The 18,484-nt window shown below is 40.9% G+C and overlaps 1 protein-coding gene across 1 annotated transcript; it reads right to left on the reverse strand.

Annotated features, from left to right (window-relative positions):
* Window positions 1-1,668: 1,668 nt before the first annotated feature.
* Window positions 1,669-15,521, reverse strand: efna1b (ephrin-A1b). The gene is made up of 4 exons (XM_084726781.1): window positions 15,251-15,521; window positions 4,158-4,453; window positions 3,598-3,786; window positions 1,669-3,450 (listed from the first exon to the last, which is right to left on the reverse strand). The coding sequence occupies exons 1-4, from the start codon at window positions 15,346-15,348 to the stop codon at window positions 3,329-3,331; spliced, it is 705 nt and encodes a 234-aa protein (XP_084582907.1). The 5' UTR covers window positions 15,349-15,521; the 3' UTR covers window positions 1,669-3,328.
* Window positions 15,522-18,484: the final 2,963 nt, after the last annotated feature.

Here is an 18,484-nt window from a genome sequence, read left to right on the forward strand (position 1 = left end):
CAAACATATTGTAAATGTAACACAATATTAAATCAAATATATTTGCAAATATTTGAAATATTCAAATATATTTTGACAGTTCACCTGTTTCATTATCAGCCACAGTTACAGATGACCAATTTCAACTGTCAGAGATAACTATACTTTTTCTTTTGTATCTCTCTGATAAAGCATTTTACAGATGAAGATTTTACATACAACATTAACATAAAATCTTGAAAATATCACTGAACTTTAGGGACTTTATACTCTGCCTGTGTGAGAGCATGAAATGAAATGAATGAAAATCATCATAATTTGATGGTAGGAGAGATTGTGGACCTACAGGGAATTTGCATTTTATATTGTGCAAATATCTGATTTTAGGGATTTGGGGGATTTTGGGGATTTCATTACCTCCAAACAGTGTGCTTTCATTTGTGATGCAAATCATATGCATCCATAACCTGACAGATGGGTAGAGGGAAACTACTGCTACTGCAACTGCAACTGAATTTGTTCATAAAACCTTGTAACTGTAAGATTCTTGATACGACTGGCAAGGGAAAAATCCATATTATCACCACAAATCTGAGCTTTTGCTAGTCTGGCATTTGGCCTAACCTTTCTGGGAACTTCTCCTTTAGTTGTTTTTGTTGATAAACCTCTTCCGTGCCATTCTGTCTATTTTTTTGGTCCTATGACACTTGAATTGCTGTTCTCTTCAGATCATCCCGGGGGGAAAAGCCTCTGTTTGTCATTCTTTTGTGCCTTGTCTTTGTGTCTGCCTTGCAATCTTGATTGTATCTACAGACTTTCATAAAGTTGAAAATTGACTGCATTTCGCTGGTGTTTACACAGACAGATGGTGTCATGCAGCACATTGCTGTATGACACCATCTCAAGCTGAACATTACCACGAACACTGCCATGTTTGGTCTGTTCCATCAGACACAGTGAAAGGCTGCCTTACATTAACCTACTGTACAGGACTATACAAATACATGGCTGTGACATTCCAACAAGATTTCTGAGACTGTGTGATCATCTGCAGAGAATTTAAGCTATGACGTGATTTTGGAAAAACAAACAGCTCAGTTTTATGTGCTGGTTTTGAATGTATATGTTGTGTAGGTTTTACAGGGTATGGCAACTTTTGACAGTTTTCAGTCAGCTCTGAGGTTTGTGCTCTGTTCTTCTCTTCATTCCAACATACCACTGTCTGTGTAGACGGATGTTCGGCTTTCCCTCCAAAGAGGATGCACAGAGCAGTAAAAGAAAGGGCAGAAAAAGAGTGACAGAGTGTGAGAGAGGAGGCGAGAGTGACACCTTCACACCCAGTTGTCAGTTTGCTTGTGGGCCTCTCTCGCGGCACTATCCCGTCCTCTCGCTCCTTCGCCGTCCCCCCACTCAGTTCTCGTGTTTGGTTTTCAGGCTATGAAGCAAGCGATGTCACCAGGGATGAAAGACGAAGAGGACAGAGAATGAGGGGATGAGAAACAGTTGGGAAAGACCAGAGGGTGGGAATGTAGAGGGTGCTATAGAGATTTCATCGGACAGGAGATGGATAGCTGTGCCAAAATATTGTGTCATCCATCAAAATCTCAATGACGTAAGTGGGATTTCAGGAACCAGAGTAGGTTAGAGCGAAAGTGCATTTCACTAGAGCTGCTAAAAATCAGACAAAGATTTTTATTACATCACATTTTTTTTTATTTCACTAAAGATTTTTCACATCATAAAACAAGTTTCTTATAGTTTTCTCTATTTACAAATGTACATATAAACATTTACAAAATGACACAAGCATGTTTAACAAGAAAACTGAGAAGTCCCTTCTGTTTGAGGTTTAACAATGTAAGAGTACATGCACATCAGTGTGATCAGTGTACCGTGATACCGTCAAGACAGCAGAAATGAGTGAAAAACCATAAGTACTCAAGAAGCTCAGCTCCCTAAAACCCCTGTTAGCATTAGTGTATCTGTTTTGTTCTCTTGATCAGTGGCTCTCAACCTTGTAAGAACATGCAATAGAGTAGCAATGACTAATGACACAAAAATAAATATATATTTGTAGGATCCAAATTCTCCTGAAATACGTTATGAAATGTAAAAAAAAAACATTATATAACTTGAAAATAAACATATTTTAACTGTTTAATCTGCATGAGCAGCAGTAGGCATCAATTTAAAGTGGCCATATTATACTTTTGGAGTTTCCCCCTTCCCTTTAATGTGTTATATAGATGTTTGTGCATGTATAACATTGGCAAAGTTACCAACAAAGTCCATGCTAAAGGGAGTTACTCACTCAGCTATAGTGTTACTGCTCCTGAACTGCCTGAAACACATCGTTTATAATCCAGCCTTGGATCCGTTCATTAGTGACATCACTATGTAACACATTTATGTGATATGCAGCTAATTTGCAACAGAAATTGGAATGAAATGTCCACTATTATTCAACATACTAATGTGTGAATAAACTGTACTATGTATCTTTTCATAACTATTCTGGTAGAAAATCCAAATAAAAAAATAAGCTTGAAAATGAGCATAATATGGTCACTTTAAAGGCTCATGAGCCAAAAAACATAAAAAAGAAATTAATGAGAACTACTGGTTCAAGGAAACAAATGGATTAGACCATTTCCATATTTCCTCGTGTTGTACAATAACTGACCTGAAAAAATGTATCATGTCAGATATTTTAAGTGGTGTTTTTTGAAACTACAGCACCTGAATCAAAGTGTTGGCTTTTGTATCAGTGTGAATGTGACAGTGGTGCTTGAAAAAGAGATAAAACAGGGAGCTGAGTGCTACACAACAACATGACAAAATCCTACATAATGCATACCACTTTGGCAGTAGTCGACAACATTTCCAACAGACAGAATTAATAATTTCTCTACATGTAGAGGAAGAAAACATGACATTTGAACAGTTGGAGATGAGGAGTACAATGCAGATCTGTACCACCGGTATGAGAATTGAAAACACAGGATGATGAAGACAATGCAATCATCTTTTCATTTTCAATTTGATATTAATCCATTAAGTATTTTGATCAGTTTGCTCGCAGTTTTGTTCATTGTGACTGAGAAAGTGTGCATCTTATGTGGTCAAAAATGAGAATTTTCATCCTCATAATAAAGTCTTTAAAAAAAATCTTTGAGGTCCTCTTCTTTGGAACGATCCACGCTCCACATCCACGCAAACAAACACGCAAACAAACACACAGCACTGTCCATGCTTGTATAAAAAAAATCTGTATAAAAAAATCTCTTGAATGTTCATGATTCCAACGACCAGCATTGGGTTAGCATAGTCTCTGTCATGGCGGTCCGCCTTAGTGTAGCATCAGAGCTAATAAGATTGAGATCATGGTAAAGAAGAGTGAGAAGGAGACCAGTTGCGCTCCTGAACTGCCGATGCTCCTCTGAACGTTTGGCTCCATCACAGCAGGGTCATCTGGGGAAAGAACAGGGAGGGAGAGAGACTCAGTATTAAATTGCATCATCACTTCATGGTAAACACACCCAGCTGAGCACCTCTCAGACACAGGACTGCTGTGACTAACTTGCATCTGTCTGGTATTTCTGTAAGAAGAATCCTCACCTGCTGGGAGCCGGTTTGAGGGGTTGTGAACTCCTCCAGCAGCAGGAAACATCCCTTTTCCTCCATCCAGGCTTTTTCCTGTATCATCTGCTTTGGATTTATCTGGACGGGTCTTTGCAGAGCCTTTATGCCCGATAACATCCACTCTGAGCCTGAGACACTCCTGGCCATGGTGATGCATTGGCTTGGCTGTGAAAAGTCAGAAAAGATGGAAAAGTTTAATACAAGAAATCTTCTCAGGATCACAGGAAGTTGGTAAAAAAATGCCAGTTAGGGCTGGACAATATTTCTGTATTATATTATATATCATGATATGAGAATAGATTTCTTCTTAGATTCAGGATATTGTTACAGACTGTAAAAACAAATAAGCTGAGAAAACTGAAAATTTCAAGAAAATTGACTACGATAGATTTTTGAGTTTATATCGATATATTGATATCAGATTTGGGCCCAAAAAATCCAGTATCTGTTTTTGGTCAAAAATATGGTGATATTTGAGTTTGTCCTTATTGTCCAGCCCTAATGCCATAATCTAATGTGTTCTTATTGATACTTACAGATATAATAATAGCTCTCTCCCTGCCTGAACTCCTTGCCCAGGGTGAAGGGAGTAAAACGCTGAAACTTCTCAGAGAACTTCTCGGGAGCGTGGGGAGCGAACGGCCGTGAGCACTCCCAACGCAGCTGGTCAAAGGAGTGAGGTTTACACACGTCGTAGTCCTCCTTCTCCACCATGTAGAGCACGTAGCGCTCAGCTACATGCGATGACACCTCGCCGTGGGTGTAGTGTGGGCAGATGATGTCCAGATAGTCGTTGATGCGCACTTCCACCGTGTACTCATCCCACAGGAAGCTGCAGGGAGACAGGAAGAAAGAGGAGGTTAGTGACAGATGTCCTCGCCCAGCATGGAAATCTTTTCATTTTGCCAAATCAATAACAACATGAATAATCATGACATTGTCAACACACACCCTGACAGTTTAGCTCACAACACACGTCTGAAGAATAACAATGAGGGATAATCACACGCAGACACGCAAAATGAACTTACTCACACGAACAACACGTGTAAACACATAGGTACGGCTACTTGGGTGGAATTCAGGTACCATGTGAGGATGTTTGTGTTTCTGTCTACTTGTGCAAACTCGTCACTGTGACAGATTTAGAAAGAGCCGGATCAGGCAGAACTTGTTCACTTTGTTTATGGACGAGAAAACACACCTATCATCTCATAAAGCCCTACCACCATCCCACTCACACACACACCTTCCTGTTCTTTTCCCCCCGTGTTGCCTTCAGCAGTCATTCACCTCTCACCTACAAGAAGATTTAAAATGACATTTCAAGCCCAATCTCTCCTCTTACCCACTCTGTTGGTCCACTTTTCTATCTGTGCGACTCTTCCTGTTGCATCTTTTAAACCTGTTTTCCATTTTCTAGATGTTTGTCTCCATCTCCTCACACTTATTTGCTGCCTCTATCTGTATCTCTGTCTCTCAATTTCTCTGATTTCATCAAAGACAGTAACAGAGTGGGTGGAGACAGTCAGGCTGTCGCTCTCCTTCTCTCTTTTCATCTTTACCCTTCATTTAGTTTTATGGCTCTTTTTAAGCCTTCTTCCCGTCTCCTCTTTGCTCACTTCCTCATGCTTGTTCCCCCCCGGTGCCCTAATGAAGTAGAGAGAAATGGTGAAAAATCTCTATAAATCCTGAACAGCCCCACTGCACATTCAGGGTCTTGATGTTCAGTCAGAATACAAAAGCACTTTTCACCTTAGTAGAACTTTTACTTATTGTTGATAGATGTAAAAATAAAGTTTTGTTTAAGTTGACTGAATATGAAAAGACCATTAGAGGTAATTTTACAATTATTCAAAACAACTAAACTCTTCCTGTCAAATAAACTTGATATCAATTCAGCTGTACTTGAAAAAACATGTCCAAATGGCGTAAGGTATTAAGATCTGAAGTCTTAAGAGAAACTTAATTTAATGGTTTGATTGAACTCCGTACAGTACAATCATTCAACACATTTCAAGTCAAAAGATTTCAGGTTAGAAGGACTCTTGTTTCTCAGTGAACTGTTGAGAAAATAAATACCAGAGATTATAAGTTCACATAACTTGAATAAATAAAACTTGTATATTTAAGTTCGTGAGAAAAGATTAGCTGATTCCACTAAATGATTTTCAGAGTGAGTGAGGAACAGATTCGTTGAAACAATGAGGAAAAATAATAAACCCGGTGCCTTCACTTTCAATTTCACGTAACTGATATGTCTTTCCTTTAGAGTAAACATGATGCAGGCGAGGCTTGTGATGTGCTGCTGGCTGTCAGGAGATGAAGAAGGACTGATATTTGCGTTTTAGTCTGATTATATCCTCAGAAATAACACAGGCTCTAATCCTCAAACTCGATGTGGGCTTAAACTAACTGCGTGTGTTTGACGGGTTGCAGAGAGTGAAAGTGACAAGAAAACAGCTCCTGTGTGTCTGCTGTTGTTTACGTGTGCTGTGAGTGTGTGTGTGCCCCAGCATCAAAGCACGGGACGTGGTGGCTCTGACCCCCTCCTCCTGTTGTTGTGGCTCCTGTTAGGACCCCCTGGCCGAGTCACAGACACAGTGGCTCCAAACGTGGGCCTCTAACCCCTCCTTCCTGCCTCTGTATGCATGTGTGTGTATATCGACTAGTGCTAACCTACCTGTCAAAACACGCTTTGTTAGCGGAGTACAACTCTACACTTGTTATCCAAGGCTAACAGGCTGATCACCTCCCTCCACTTGCAATCACTGCTCCCTCTCAGAAAAGGTGCTTTGTGAGTGTGTACACTCCCGTGCAGGTGTGCACGCCTTTGTTTGTGTTTCAGTGAAAGGAAAAGCCTGTCTAATTGGCCGAATAATCTCTCCTCTGATCTTGTTCCTCTCTGCTTGTTTTCTTTGACAGAGTTGGAGAAAACAAGACACTTGGACATCTATAGCTGCTCCCTCTGAAGTAAAGAAGACCTTTAAATTGCATGGGATACACCTTTTTCCCACACTGTGTCCTTGTTAGTGGCCTGGCCGACCTCCACATGAAAACACTGGCTTGTCAAAAGCCAACAAAACAGATTCTGTTGCTAATTTCATTCACGACTCATGCTTTTAAGAAAACACTCCTTTTATTCTTCTCTTCACCTCCTCATTTCCCCCCCCTTCTTCTCCTCTCCTGCAATGGTCTGGCTAATTAAAAGCTGTTAGGGGTCTGGGGCCAACGTGTTCTCTAGAAAAGGAGGGGAGGAGGAATGAATGGGGTGTAATTATACCCTATCCCTCCCCAAAGACAGAGCGCCTGAAGGCTACAGGGCCTCTTCAACCCTTGTACCTTACCCCCTGTGGAGCTTTCACTACCCTGACTGCTGTGGATGGGTGTTATATGAGCACTCATATGACCGTTTTTGGTTGTCTAGAGGTATTTATGCTTGAATGAGTCTTTTTTTTTGCTCCAGATTTTGTTATCTTTACATAACCATAAGACAAGAAACTGGCAAAATCTAGTCCACGAATGCCTGTTGAGTTTTCCTTTCCCTAATGCTCTCCCTTGCTCTCTCTACTTGACACTTGGCTCATCAAAGCTCTCTCTCCTGGAGACTCTTGTATCTCCCTGCGTCTACTCTCGCCTCTGACTGACTGACAGCTCTCGGGAGAGTGAGAGTTGCATTAACGTGATAGCTGTGTCGCATGTGAGAGTGAGAACCAGGTGTTTGAGTTGTTGCAGACCTACTTTCCACACAGCTTCACCTTCCCGTGTGTTGATTTGTGTGTGTGTGTGTGTGTGTGTGTGTGTATGCATGTTTTCATGGGAGAGGGATCCTCTGAAGACCCTTATTCAGGGCGTCTCATGCCCCAGGCTCATGAGCACATCTGTTTATCAAGGCCTTCTGGAGCCTCTTGTGTGCTTGAGTGCGTGTGACTGAGGTGTGTGTAAACAGCGAGGGTTGAAGGTGGCTGTAGTCAGTCTTCCTCTGTTGCAGAAAGGTCGTTTCTCACTATGGAGCTACTCTACCTTTTTGCATCAGCAGTCAAGAGTCATGTTTCAACTCAAAGTGCCCAGAACTTTTAGTCTCAGCAACTACTTTTGAAGGAGCTGAAAGTTTCCTTCAGTCCACTGTTGTCTATGTTTCCACCTCAGTCACCTGCAAAGATCTGGCAAATTAGTCCGCTGACATACTGAATGAAAAAGTTTTTTTACAGGTCATTTTTCCTGTACATCTTATCATGGTGGGTCGCTGTTTCCAATTTCTGCTTAATAACACCTGGACTTTGTCATCAGTCAGTCTGTTATATGCCCCAGCAGGGTGTTTTGGGAGGGTACAGTAATGTCCCCAGAACTTAACTTAAAGCCTGGTCCCTGCAGTTGAGTTCCTCAAAAATGTTATTTGCCCATGGGAAAAGTTCCTGCAGTGGAAACGCAACTAAAGTATGTGTTATAAGGGTATAAAATAGTAGTTATGACAGTAGGTGAGTTCTTCAACACTTTGCCTCCCCACTTAAGCTTTGAAGCATTGTCTTTGCATAGCGCTGCCACCTCCACTCTTTTCTTTTTCCCTGCCATCCCTCTTTCCTTGTCCCCCCGTCTTCACTGTCGTCCCTCCCATTTGTCCCCTGAACTCTCACTGGTTTTGGTCAAACAACTGACGCAGGAACTCTGTCTTTCACCGTCTCTCTGGGGAGCGTTTCAAACTGGCAGCCGGGTCAAGGGGTGAGAGTTCAGGGTCGCAACTTCTCACACACACTACCATCTGAGTCAGCACTGAAGATGTTTGTTACACACACACACACACACACACACCACTCATGGAGCGAGTCAGCACCACTGAAACACTAAACAGATGCAACCCCCTCCAAACGCAGCCATTTGCTGTGCAGGTAATCAGTAGAAAGTGTGCACGCGCTGGAATGTCACAACAGGGGGCTGTGGTTTGGACGGTTTACTACGTTCTCCACAAGGCACACTCATCAAATTTCCAGTCGCACTCTCACACACTTTTACTTTGAGGTGTACACTTAATACCCTATTAATTTGCTGTGGTATGGCAGATTCACACCTCCTTTCACACAGACCGAGGAGCTGTCAGTGGTTCTAATGGGTTTAGCTGCTCACTAGTGGGATTCTCCATTATAGCCAATCTAATATACACCGAAAGGTCTTTCTATATTAGCTTACAATGTAATCTACCTTCATTCTTGCTCTATCTCATTGTCTAGCAATAAGAAACCCAGTGGGAATTCTTCCTCTTCTCTACACTAATACAATCATCTCTCCCTACTTTGGGTTATAAGTCTAGCACTCAACCCTGGAGTTTCCACTTTTTGCAAATTTCTGTGTGCTTATATGTGCATGCATGGCATAGTTGAGTATTTGAGTATTTACATTAACTTTCAGTTTCCCTGTATTCCTTAATTTTGCACCGTTTGATAGCTAGCTAAAAATGTTAGCTAGTTACATTATTTAAAGTTAAACCATGATTTATTCAGGTTTAACCCAACCTAAGAATCCCGTTGCAAGATGAGTGCTTCTAAAATGGCCAAAACTGCCGTTTCCCACTTATTCAATTCCAAACTCCCCTCCCTTCATCCATCACTGTCCACGCTCTCCTCCCTCCGTCTGCCTCTCTTTTATTCTCCCAAAATCAGCCCATCCCCCCTCTCCCTATCCTCTATTTTGTCCTGTCTCTTAACGCTGACATAATATACCAGCGCTCTTCATCCAGGCTAATTTCTCAACACAAATCCCTTTCTCCAGTTCACCCTTCCCTCACCCCGCACCCTCCTCCTCCTCCTCTCTGCCCCCCAAAATCTTTTCAACCCAGTCTCTCCTTTTTGTAGCCTCCCATTCTATCTGTGATGAATAGAAGAAGGCCAAATGGTATCATGCTTGGTTTAATATGTGAGGGGGTCACAGAGAGTTAATCTGTGTGCTTGTGAGTCTGTCTATCGAGCTGAGAGAGAGGGAACAAGTTCAGTAACTTCTATGAGTTTTCTATTAAAATATTCAGCTTTTATTTCGAATAAAAGTTTTGAGTAACTGAGACAGAACATGATGTCCATCTGTCAGAAGTCTGTTGCTAATTCATCCCTTTAGAGGGCGATGGTGAGCTATGAGTGGACATCAATACCAAGGCATGCCTGAAATGCTATGAATGAGCAGTGTACACATACACACACTCACACATGCATGCATGCTTGCCCACACATACTACGATAACGCTAGGCCCCTCTAGTGTTAGCAGAGCCAAGGCTGAGAGGTGCTCTGTCCTCCTCCGGTGGAAAACTACTGGGGCAAAAAAACAGAGGAAGGTCTGTGAGAAAGAGGGGGATTGATGGGAGGGAGGAGAGGAAGTCTGGACCACAGATAAGGAAGCGAGAGGAAGAGCAGAGAGAAAACAGAGGTGCATGGATACTGCGAGACCTGAGACATAGATATAGAGTAGATACTGTGGTTTATAAACTATATGTTGTCACTAAAAAATTCCCAGCTGCCCCTGTGTGCTATGATGCATGAAAGTATGTGTGTACATTTATAAGCATGTTAGGTAAGATAGTTATATCAGCAGGGAATACACACAAAGCCTTCTGATATTAAATGGGCAGGATTCATTGCAAGATGATTGGAAATGTCCTATGGTACTTGTAATTGATTATACTGATGTACAGTGGATTATGAATGAAATGATCCCCTGTTACAACTCCAGATTTATTAAGTAAGTTATATATTGTAACAGTTACACAATAACCCACCTACCCATACATGAGGAATACAGAGGACATGAAACAGAAAGATGTTACATCACGGGATCACAGGGGCATTGATATATATAGAATGAAGCCAGGAGGTTGATGATTTTGTGTCTATGGGTCAGATGGTCAGATTACAAGCCGTCTGTAATCTATGTTAGTATGTGTGTGTGCGTTCTCGTTCTGGTTGAGATTAGAGGCCAACAACCAGACGCGACACCGGCTGGGGAGGGGAAAATAATGAGTGGAAAGAGAGACGGAGACAGGGAACAAAATGTATAAAATGCACGAGTTACAGGACAGGGGAAGGGCGGGGGTGGGGGAGGCGGTGACATCAACCCCCTTCCTTCACCCCGAACTCATCCTCCAGGCCGCACGTACGTGTCGAGGCAGGCCCCGGCTGCCTCAATAACAGCAAAGGCAGACAGAGCCAGACACAGACGGAGATAAACAGAATATTACATTACACCAAACTCCTGATAGAGATATTTGCACAGATATCTGGGAGCGTGGCAAATAAGCCAAGGCTGTGCTCTTGATGGATGAAAGCAGTCAAATAGCACAGAGATAGCAGATATAAAGGAGGCTGTGGAGTGCTGTGTTAAAGGGATAGTTTGGATTATTTGATGAAGGGTTGTGTGAGGTACTTATTGATAATAGCTATAAAAAAATCTATATCAGTTTTTGTGTATGTTATACTCAGAATATTATATCACTTTACGTTGCCATCAGACACCCTTTTCTGACAGAAACCACTACTATATAAGCCAAATATTGCTCTCTTTAAGCCGACGAAACTCCATAAACTGCAGAAAACTTGAGTTGCTGGTCTAGTGCTGCTATGACCTGTTAATTTATTATTGTGTGACTTTGGTGTTTTAAAAGAATAGTTCAGATTCACCAAAGTCACAGTTCTGCCAGTTAAAATGTCTGATTTCACCAATGGAGTTTGGTTGGTTTGGAGAGAGCAACCTTTGGCTTATATCATGGTAGTTTCCAGTTGGATGAGGCTTTCTGACAGCAAAGTAAAGTGGTGAAAATATTCTAAATACAGTGTAGGGGTGGACCTTTTCTAAGTGGCTAAAATACCCTTTGTTGCTGACAACCATCCAGCGCATCTTGTGATTGAACTCCCCTCTGTTTCTCCATCTACTGTAGCTAATATGAATGGATGGAAGTACCTCACACAACCATAAATCAAATAATCCAAACTATCCCTTTGATTGCATCCACATCTGTGCAGAAATGTTCTTGAATGTGCTGGAATTTGTAAGTATAGAGAAATAGAGAGAGATGGAGGGCTCGGGGCCAGCGGCCAGTGTGGGAGGAGCCCCAGCTGTTAAAGAGAGTGAGAGGAGTGAAGATGGGGAGAGGAACAGACAGGTACAGTGAGACAAACACACACACACACACACACACACACACACACACACACACACACACACACACACACACACACACACTCAGAGTCACAGCTGACAGAGTTGAGTATAGTAACAGCGGGGTGGAATGCTGGCTGTAGCTAATATTAACAGCCAAGTCCTCCCTCCTGCCCCCCAGTGTGTGTAAGTGTGAGTCACACATTTATCATGTCTCGGTAAGGCTGCCTCCGGTAACGGCCACTCCTTCTTTTACTGTGACGTTGAGGCACACACACAGACACACTAACAATCACATACTCTCAGTCCACTACAAACAGGGTTCATACATTTTTTGCAAAGTCAAATTCAAGTAAGTTTTCAAGGTGCTTGATTCAAGCTTTTCCAGCGCTGTACAGCTGTGCTAAATATATATTTATATACATACACTCAAAATGATTATTTCATTTCTTCATCCCATTAAATCAGACATTATTGTGCTATAAACAACCAAAAGTATGGTTTGTGGCACCATTTTACCCAAGGCTGCCAAATTAAAGGAAAACACTACAAAGTTTCATATTTTAAAATGTGTCATCAGTCTGTCTAGAGTAAACTTGGCATCCTATACAAAATGGCTAAGCAGATATGTGACTTATTTTATTTCTTTATCCCAAAATGAACTATTCATTTAAGTGGGAATTTAATATGAAAGTGGCGCAACTTGAACGCTGTTTTTCATCACCTGTATGAACTCTGGACAAAAATAACATTACTTCCCGTTAAAAGCTGGTAAAGGGCAGCACAAGTTCAAACTCTCCCTCTCTCTCTCACACACACTCATATAATTGACACAGGCACAGACACGTAGTGTAAAAACAAGACCGGACCAGAGTGAGAAAAACATGCCTCTCCACCTGTCATGTAGGAAAACTGTACACACACACACGCCAATTCCTTCAGGACTTGATGTGTGGCATTAAGCCATAATCATTAAGTCGCTTTGACAAGTTGGCGGAAATCAAACACACTTGTACATAAATTGTGTTTGGAGGAAAATACACACACACACACACACACAAGTCTAAGCTGCTTCACATCCCTCTACTCCACCGACATGAATGGGCAGACTGCTGCCATCTGGTCACTGTCCTCCACCTAAGACAAATCACTGCTGCTCACAATCAGTCCAAGAATCAATTAGCATCAATTATCCACGGCCCGCTGCCGTCTATGCCAGCTGATGGATCAATGTAATCCTCCGAACAGGTGACTGATTGATCACCGGGGACGATTCGGGGCAGGTGGGCTTTTAGTCAAAGCTGGAAACCAGAAGACAAGAAGAGAGATGATGGAAAAAGAGAGAAGGGGGGTCTGGTAATGAGGGATTATAGAGCAGTAATGGCGATTAGACTGTAAAATGTGGCAAAAACTATAATACGAGTGACATGTGGAGGTCAGCCGATTATGGGTTCATTTTTGGCTTTTAACTGCCATTATCCCCCTGATACACATTTTGGTTGCTACTTTTCTGAGAAAATCTATTTCCCTCTTCAGAGTGTATCTGACAAGACAGAGAATGATTTAATGGCTGAAATGACAAATATGACAATTATTTTTATTGCTGATTAATCTATTGATTGTTTTCTTGATTTTACTGAATGGTTGTTTGCAGATATTAATAGATATTACTGTGTTTATACATTTGTTTCTTAATTGCATTTATATTATTTAGCTGAAAATCTAAAATTCTACTTTGTACTCAGAACAAATCCACATTTCTTCTGTTTATGTACATTTTTTGTGTTTTTTTACTTCACACTTACTCTAACAATGTATATTCTTTGTTATTGTTTTTCACTTTTGGCAATGTAAACGTTTGTTTCCCATGACAAAAAGCTCTTTTGAACAGAAGTGACTGATAAACCAGTCTGTATGACACATATGAGAGAAGCAGAATAGCCACTCTTTTTGTGAAGAGTTGTTGTGATGTGTGAAGTTTAAGTCTGTCTGTGCTGGGGTCTATGTTTAGCCATCTCGCCAAAAGGGATTAGTGTTATATTATGATTTTTTCTTCTGGTTATACAACTCCCATTTGACAGCAGAAAATAGTCCAGAGCGGGATTAGAGACAGCAGACATAAGATCTGACTATTAGACCACCCCCGTCCTCTATAAATCTCTGCTTTCTTTTTGTTTTTACCAGCCTTTCTCATTTGAAAACTTGGAGCTCCAGTTTCTTTTCTTATCCAGACCAGAAAGACTCACATTTCTCTCTTTCTTTTCCGTTCCTCCCCTCTTGTCTGTGGTGACTCAAGTGTAAAATTCAGGTGGAGGTGGGTTCAAACTCGGGTTGTTGAGTCACACATGGACAAACCCATGACACAAGCACTACTCATGACGACAGGACTTTCCATTAGACTCTTTATCCAATTATCAGGACAATTGTTTTGCTTGTTGCAGGGCTCTTTTTTAGCCCCCGCGTCTATTGTCATTCTTAAAGGGCAATTAGAGAGCCAGTAATGTAATCAAGACAAGACTAAAAGGCCATAATGGCTTGTGCCCTTGTTGAGGATTTTAATCGACCTCATCTCTCAGAGAAGAGGGGGGGACCTGTCCTTCTGTTTCAGCTCGCTTATAAAATAATACTGTCTGCTGAGGATCACTCGCTCCACGCTAAAAGCTCAATAAATCGCGCTGCGCTATTGCGCGTCTGTCAAGCTCCATCGATCCCACTGAGTGGTCGGATAGCATTACATTTGTGACCTCAAAACAAAATAATCAGCAATGTGTGCATCTCACTCTCTGACACACACACTATCACTATCTCAAACCAATGAAAAACCACTTTAACACACCGAGTCTTGATGTGGTAGCTATATCAAACTCATTATGATACTGATTCATCCTCATTTATAGACTTTCCATGACACACACGCAGGTGCAGACCCTACAGACAGCCTCACTCGCCAAGTTCATACTTGTCAGTCTATTTTCTCCTATTAGAGCATGTCTGTGTCTATGAGTTGCGGTTAAATATAGTGGTGAATCTGTCCATCTGTCTGGACACCAGCTCACAATCTCCTGCTTTTACACCCCACTGCTGCTGCTGCTGTGTGTGAATAGTCTAGTAGCATGATCACAATCCTGTTAGGGGAGTTTAAAGGTAGACCACACATGCCCTGACTTTAAACGTCACATGAACCTTTAAGTATCACATTAATGAAAACAACATGCTTAGTTGTAGCCAGTTTGAGAGCACGAGCAGAATTTAATTACACAGGAGCAATAGATTTACAAATGTGAGATTTTAAGAAGCAGAAAATGTCTGCTTTTTCCTCTGTCTATCTATAATTACATACACTCGCCTCTGGGGACATCACACAGTTAGTTTTGATTGACCCTTTACAGGTACTCACACATTAGACAACTTCTCGGACTGCAGATACACTTGTACACAAGCTCTAGCACTCACACAAACACACCATAAAGCACAAAAGCGCACATAAGCACTTACTTTGGGTTCGAGCTGTTCCAGTAGACGCTGTGTCTCTCCGCAGAGACGAACCAAGCACCGATGCTCAGCGCCAAACACACCAGACACACCAAATCCATCGCTCCTCTTCTCCACAGGAAGTTCAGGTAGTACGCGATAAATTAAAAAAACGCGTCTGTTGTTGAAGATTTAAATGCGTAAATACGCGCACAGGAACCAGTCGTGGAGTTTACGCTCCTGCTGTAGTAAAGAAGGTAGGTTAAACTAATGCAACCGACCAAGCACTGCTGTAAATCCTGACTGGAGCACTGAAGCGCAACTTGTCTATTTTGTCTGTGAGTGGCTCCTCCCCTCAGCCAATAGGAGCGAGGTCATCTGAATGCTCCGCCCCACTACAGCCACAGGAGACGCTCCCTGCAGCTGCCGGCACTAAAGACCAGGAGAACACAAAAACAACTCTACTACAGGACTGTAATAGGATCATAGAAGCATAAAAAACAATTACAATAAGAGTGGAATATTAAGACGATAAGATAAAATGTGAAAACGTAAACACAACACAGTTAAGACCTAATTAAAATCACGTCAAGTCACCTGTCAGCTGTTTTTATCAGCTGGTAAAACAATACAATCAGTTAAGAGAATAAAAGAGAATCTGTATCATTCAAGGACAAGAGGAGAAAATTAAATCTAATTATAAAATAGCAGTGGTGACAGAAATTATTTCAGTGAAAGTAGGAGTATGACACTATAAAAATAATGTATGACAACTAAAAGTCCTGCACTCAAAAACATACGTAAGTATGACAACACAATGAACTAGTATTGAAACTAAAAGTATATTATGCAGGATGGCCACAGTCAGCGTTATATAAGAGACAATGTACAAGTGTTTATTTTACAATAAGAATATGCTGATTGTACATAATCCTGCTTATTACATACCTATTTGCTAAAAATATTTAAAAAAAATGATGCAAACGTCTACTATTTTCTATAATTTATTTTAAAAAAATCAAATAAAAAAACGATTTTATTGATTTAAAAACGTTTTTATTGCTTCCACGTCCTCGGAATCTAGGATCAGACTGTCCATAATGACGGTCTGTTGTTCATGGTCGCATAGATGGGAACCCTTGAGTTGTGAAACTCTTGCGAGATTTGTATTCACTGTTTCTTCATTGTCACTTGTACAAACTAATTATGCTTTTAGACTGTAGAATGCTGTAACTGACCAATCAGAATTGAGTATTCAACAAGCTGTATGGTAAAGTATTGTATTATTGGATCATAATTATTGATACATTAACATATAAGCAGATCTTAAATGTTGTTGTTGATTGAGCTAATTCTAGCTAGATATCAACTATTTATAATAATGCATCATTTTATGAACTGATTTGATATTTAATATAAATTTTTAGCCTTAAAAGTAACTTCTGCATTGAAATGAATGTAGTGTGGTAAAAAGTACACTGTCCCTCTGAAATTTAGTGGAGAAGAAGTATAAAGTGGCACAAAATCGAAACTCAAGCAAATCTAATGTAATTATATAAGTCAGTTCCTATATCCATTGTGTTATGTTTGTTTCTGTTGTTATTGTTGTGTCTTCTGTGTTATAACACTGTCATGTGTTGCTTGTGTTGCTGTTAAGCTGTGTTGCATTGCTTTCTGACGTGTTGTATGTTGCAACTCACTGCATTGTGTTGAGTTGTAATTATGAGTTGTAATGCAGTTTGTCAACTTGAATTTTTTTTTTTTTTTTTTTTTTTTGCATTGTGCTAAATTGCACGGTTTTGCACTGATTGTTGTTTTGGACTTTGAAACTGAGCTGTTAATATGTTGCTGCACTAATGCTGCCAAGGCAGATTAGTTTCATATATTACATACTGAAGAGATTTTGGCTCTGCTTGTTTCGCTGGATGTGTTTCAATAATTTGAGAACCCTCTGCAGAATGGTGTGTGTAAGTTCTTGCAGGCTGCTGTTGTCTAGGCACGCTGGTGTACTGATTACGTTCTGTCAGATAATAAAGAATTATTACCGTCTTATCAGTCAGTCTAATCTTGTGGTCTCCGCTTAGCCGCTTCCCCAGACAGGTGACTGTAGAAAACAAGCTCACAGATGGAGTGGATAAGGTCCAGACCATAGGGTGTCAGCAGGACTGTAGCCCCAGCAGGAGAGGGCTTCCCTTGGGCAGGGATGGAGCCCAGCCCAGGTTAGCCGGTTCAGAGTTCCATAGCTGCAGGGAAACAGGAGGGGGCATTGTGTGTGTGTGTGTGTGTGTGTGTGTGTGTGTGTGTGTGTGTGTGTGTGTGTGTGTGTGTGTGTGTGATCTATATGTGCAGACAAGCTGAGTGTCTGACTGTCCCTAGGCTTGGCTTGGGCAAGCACACACACGTCCTGGCACTCTGAGAGGATCACACACACACACACACACACACACACACACACACACACACTCACACACACACACACACACTGACTGTAGATCCCGTAGGCAGTGGGGGTTTAATCACGGCTGAGGGTGCTTTTCCATTCTATCATGTCTCCCCAAAAATGAGGAAAGAAGGAGGAAGAAGAAGTGAATTCATCCGTGATAAAGAATAATGAGTACAAGAGGTCAATTTAACAATTTCTGACATCGCAATTAAAAATTCCTCTTCATGATAAATTCTTTGGGTATCATTTAAAAATTACAATACTAGTGCCAATACCAGTACTTCATTTGATTTTTTTTTCCTACTTCATTCAATGCCCATCATGTGAATAGAAGCATTCAGTTCAGTAAAAATCCACTACAGCACCTCCTAATCCTAATGATTTTTATACAAATACATTTTAAAGTGTTCATATTATTAAAAATTTATTAAATAACTAAAACACAGGATACGTCAGAGAGTGAAGAAGGAAGTTGGCAAATGTGAATAAACATAACATGAATAAAATGTCAGTATTACATTGTTCATGAACATGACTCTGCCTGAGTCAAATCAAATTGGTTTTCATCAGTTATGGTGCTTCTTTAACAATGAAGACAATAACTTCCATGATCCGACGCTACTTTACATGTTATCAAATTACGTCTGTTGTTCTGGTTTTAACAAACAATAGGGGAGTTCTTCCACTAGGAGTGTCTTTCACATTAAAACAATAAGACATAGTTTGATATATATTTGATGTCATGAAGTAGCAGGAGAGTTGTTATCTTCAGTTTTAAACAACCACCATCGCTGTTGAAAATCTATCTGTGATTC

Source organism: Lutjanus erythropterus, chromosome 9, assembly GCF_056507025.1.
Source record: "Lutjanus erythropterus isolate fLutEry1 chromosome 9, fLutEry1.hap2, whole genome shotgun sequence".
In the NCBI taxonomy this organism is placed as follows: Eukaryota; Metazoa; Chordata; class Actinopteri; order Lutjaniformes; family Lutjanidae; genus Lutjanus; species Lutjanus erythropterus.

Excerpts from the sequence above, each read along its gene's own strand:
- efna1b (XM_084726781.1), bottom strand. The coding sequence starts at position 15,348 with ATGGATTTGGTGTGTCTGGTGTGTTTGGCGCTGAGCATCGGTGCTTGG. Across the intron at positions 3,787-4,157 it reads AGAGAGCTATTATTATATCT|CCAAGCCAATGCATCACCAT; the intron begins GTAAGTATCAAT and ends GACTTTTCACAG. Across the intron at positions 3,451-3,597 it reads CTCAAACCGGCTCCCAGCAG|ATGACCCTGCTGTGATGGAG; the intron begins GTGAGGATTCTT and ends TTCTTTCCCCAG.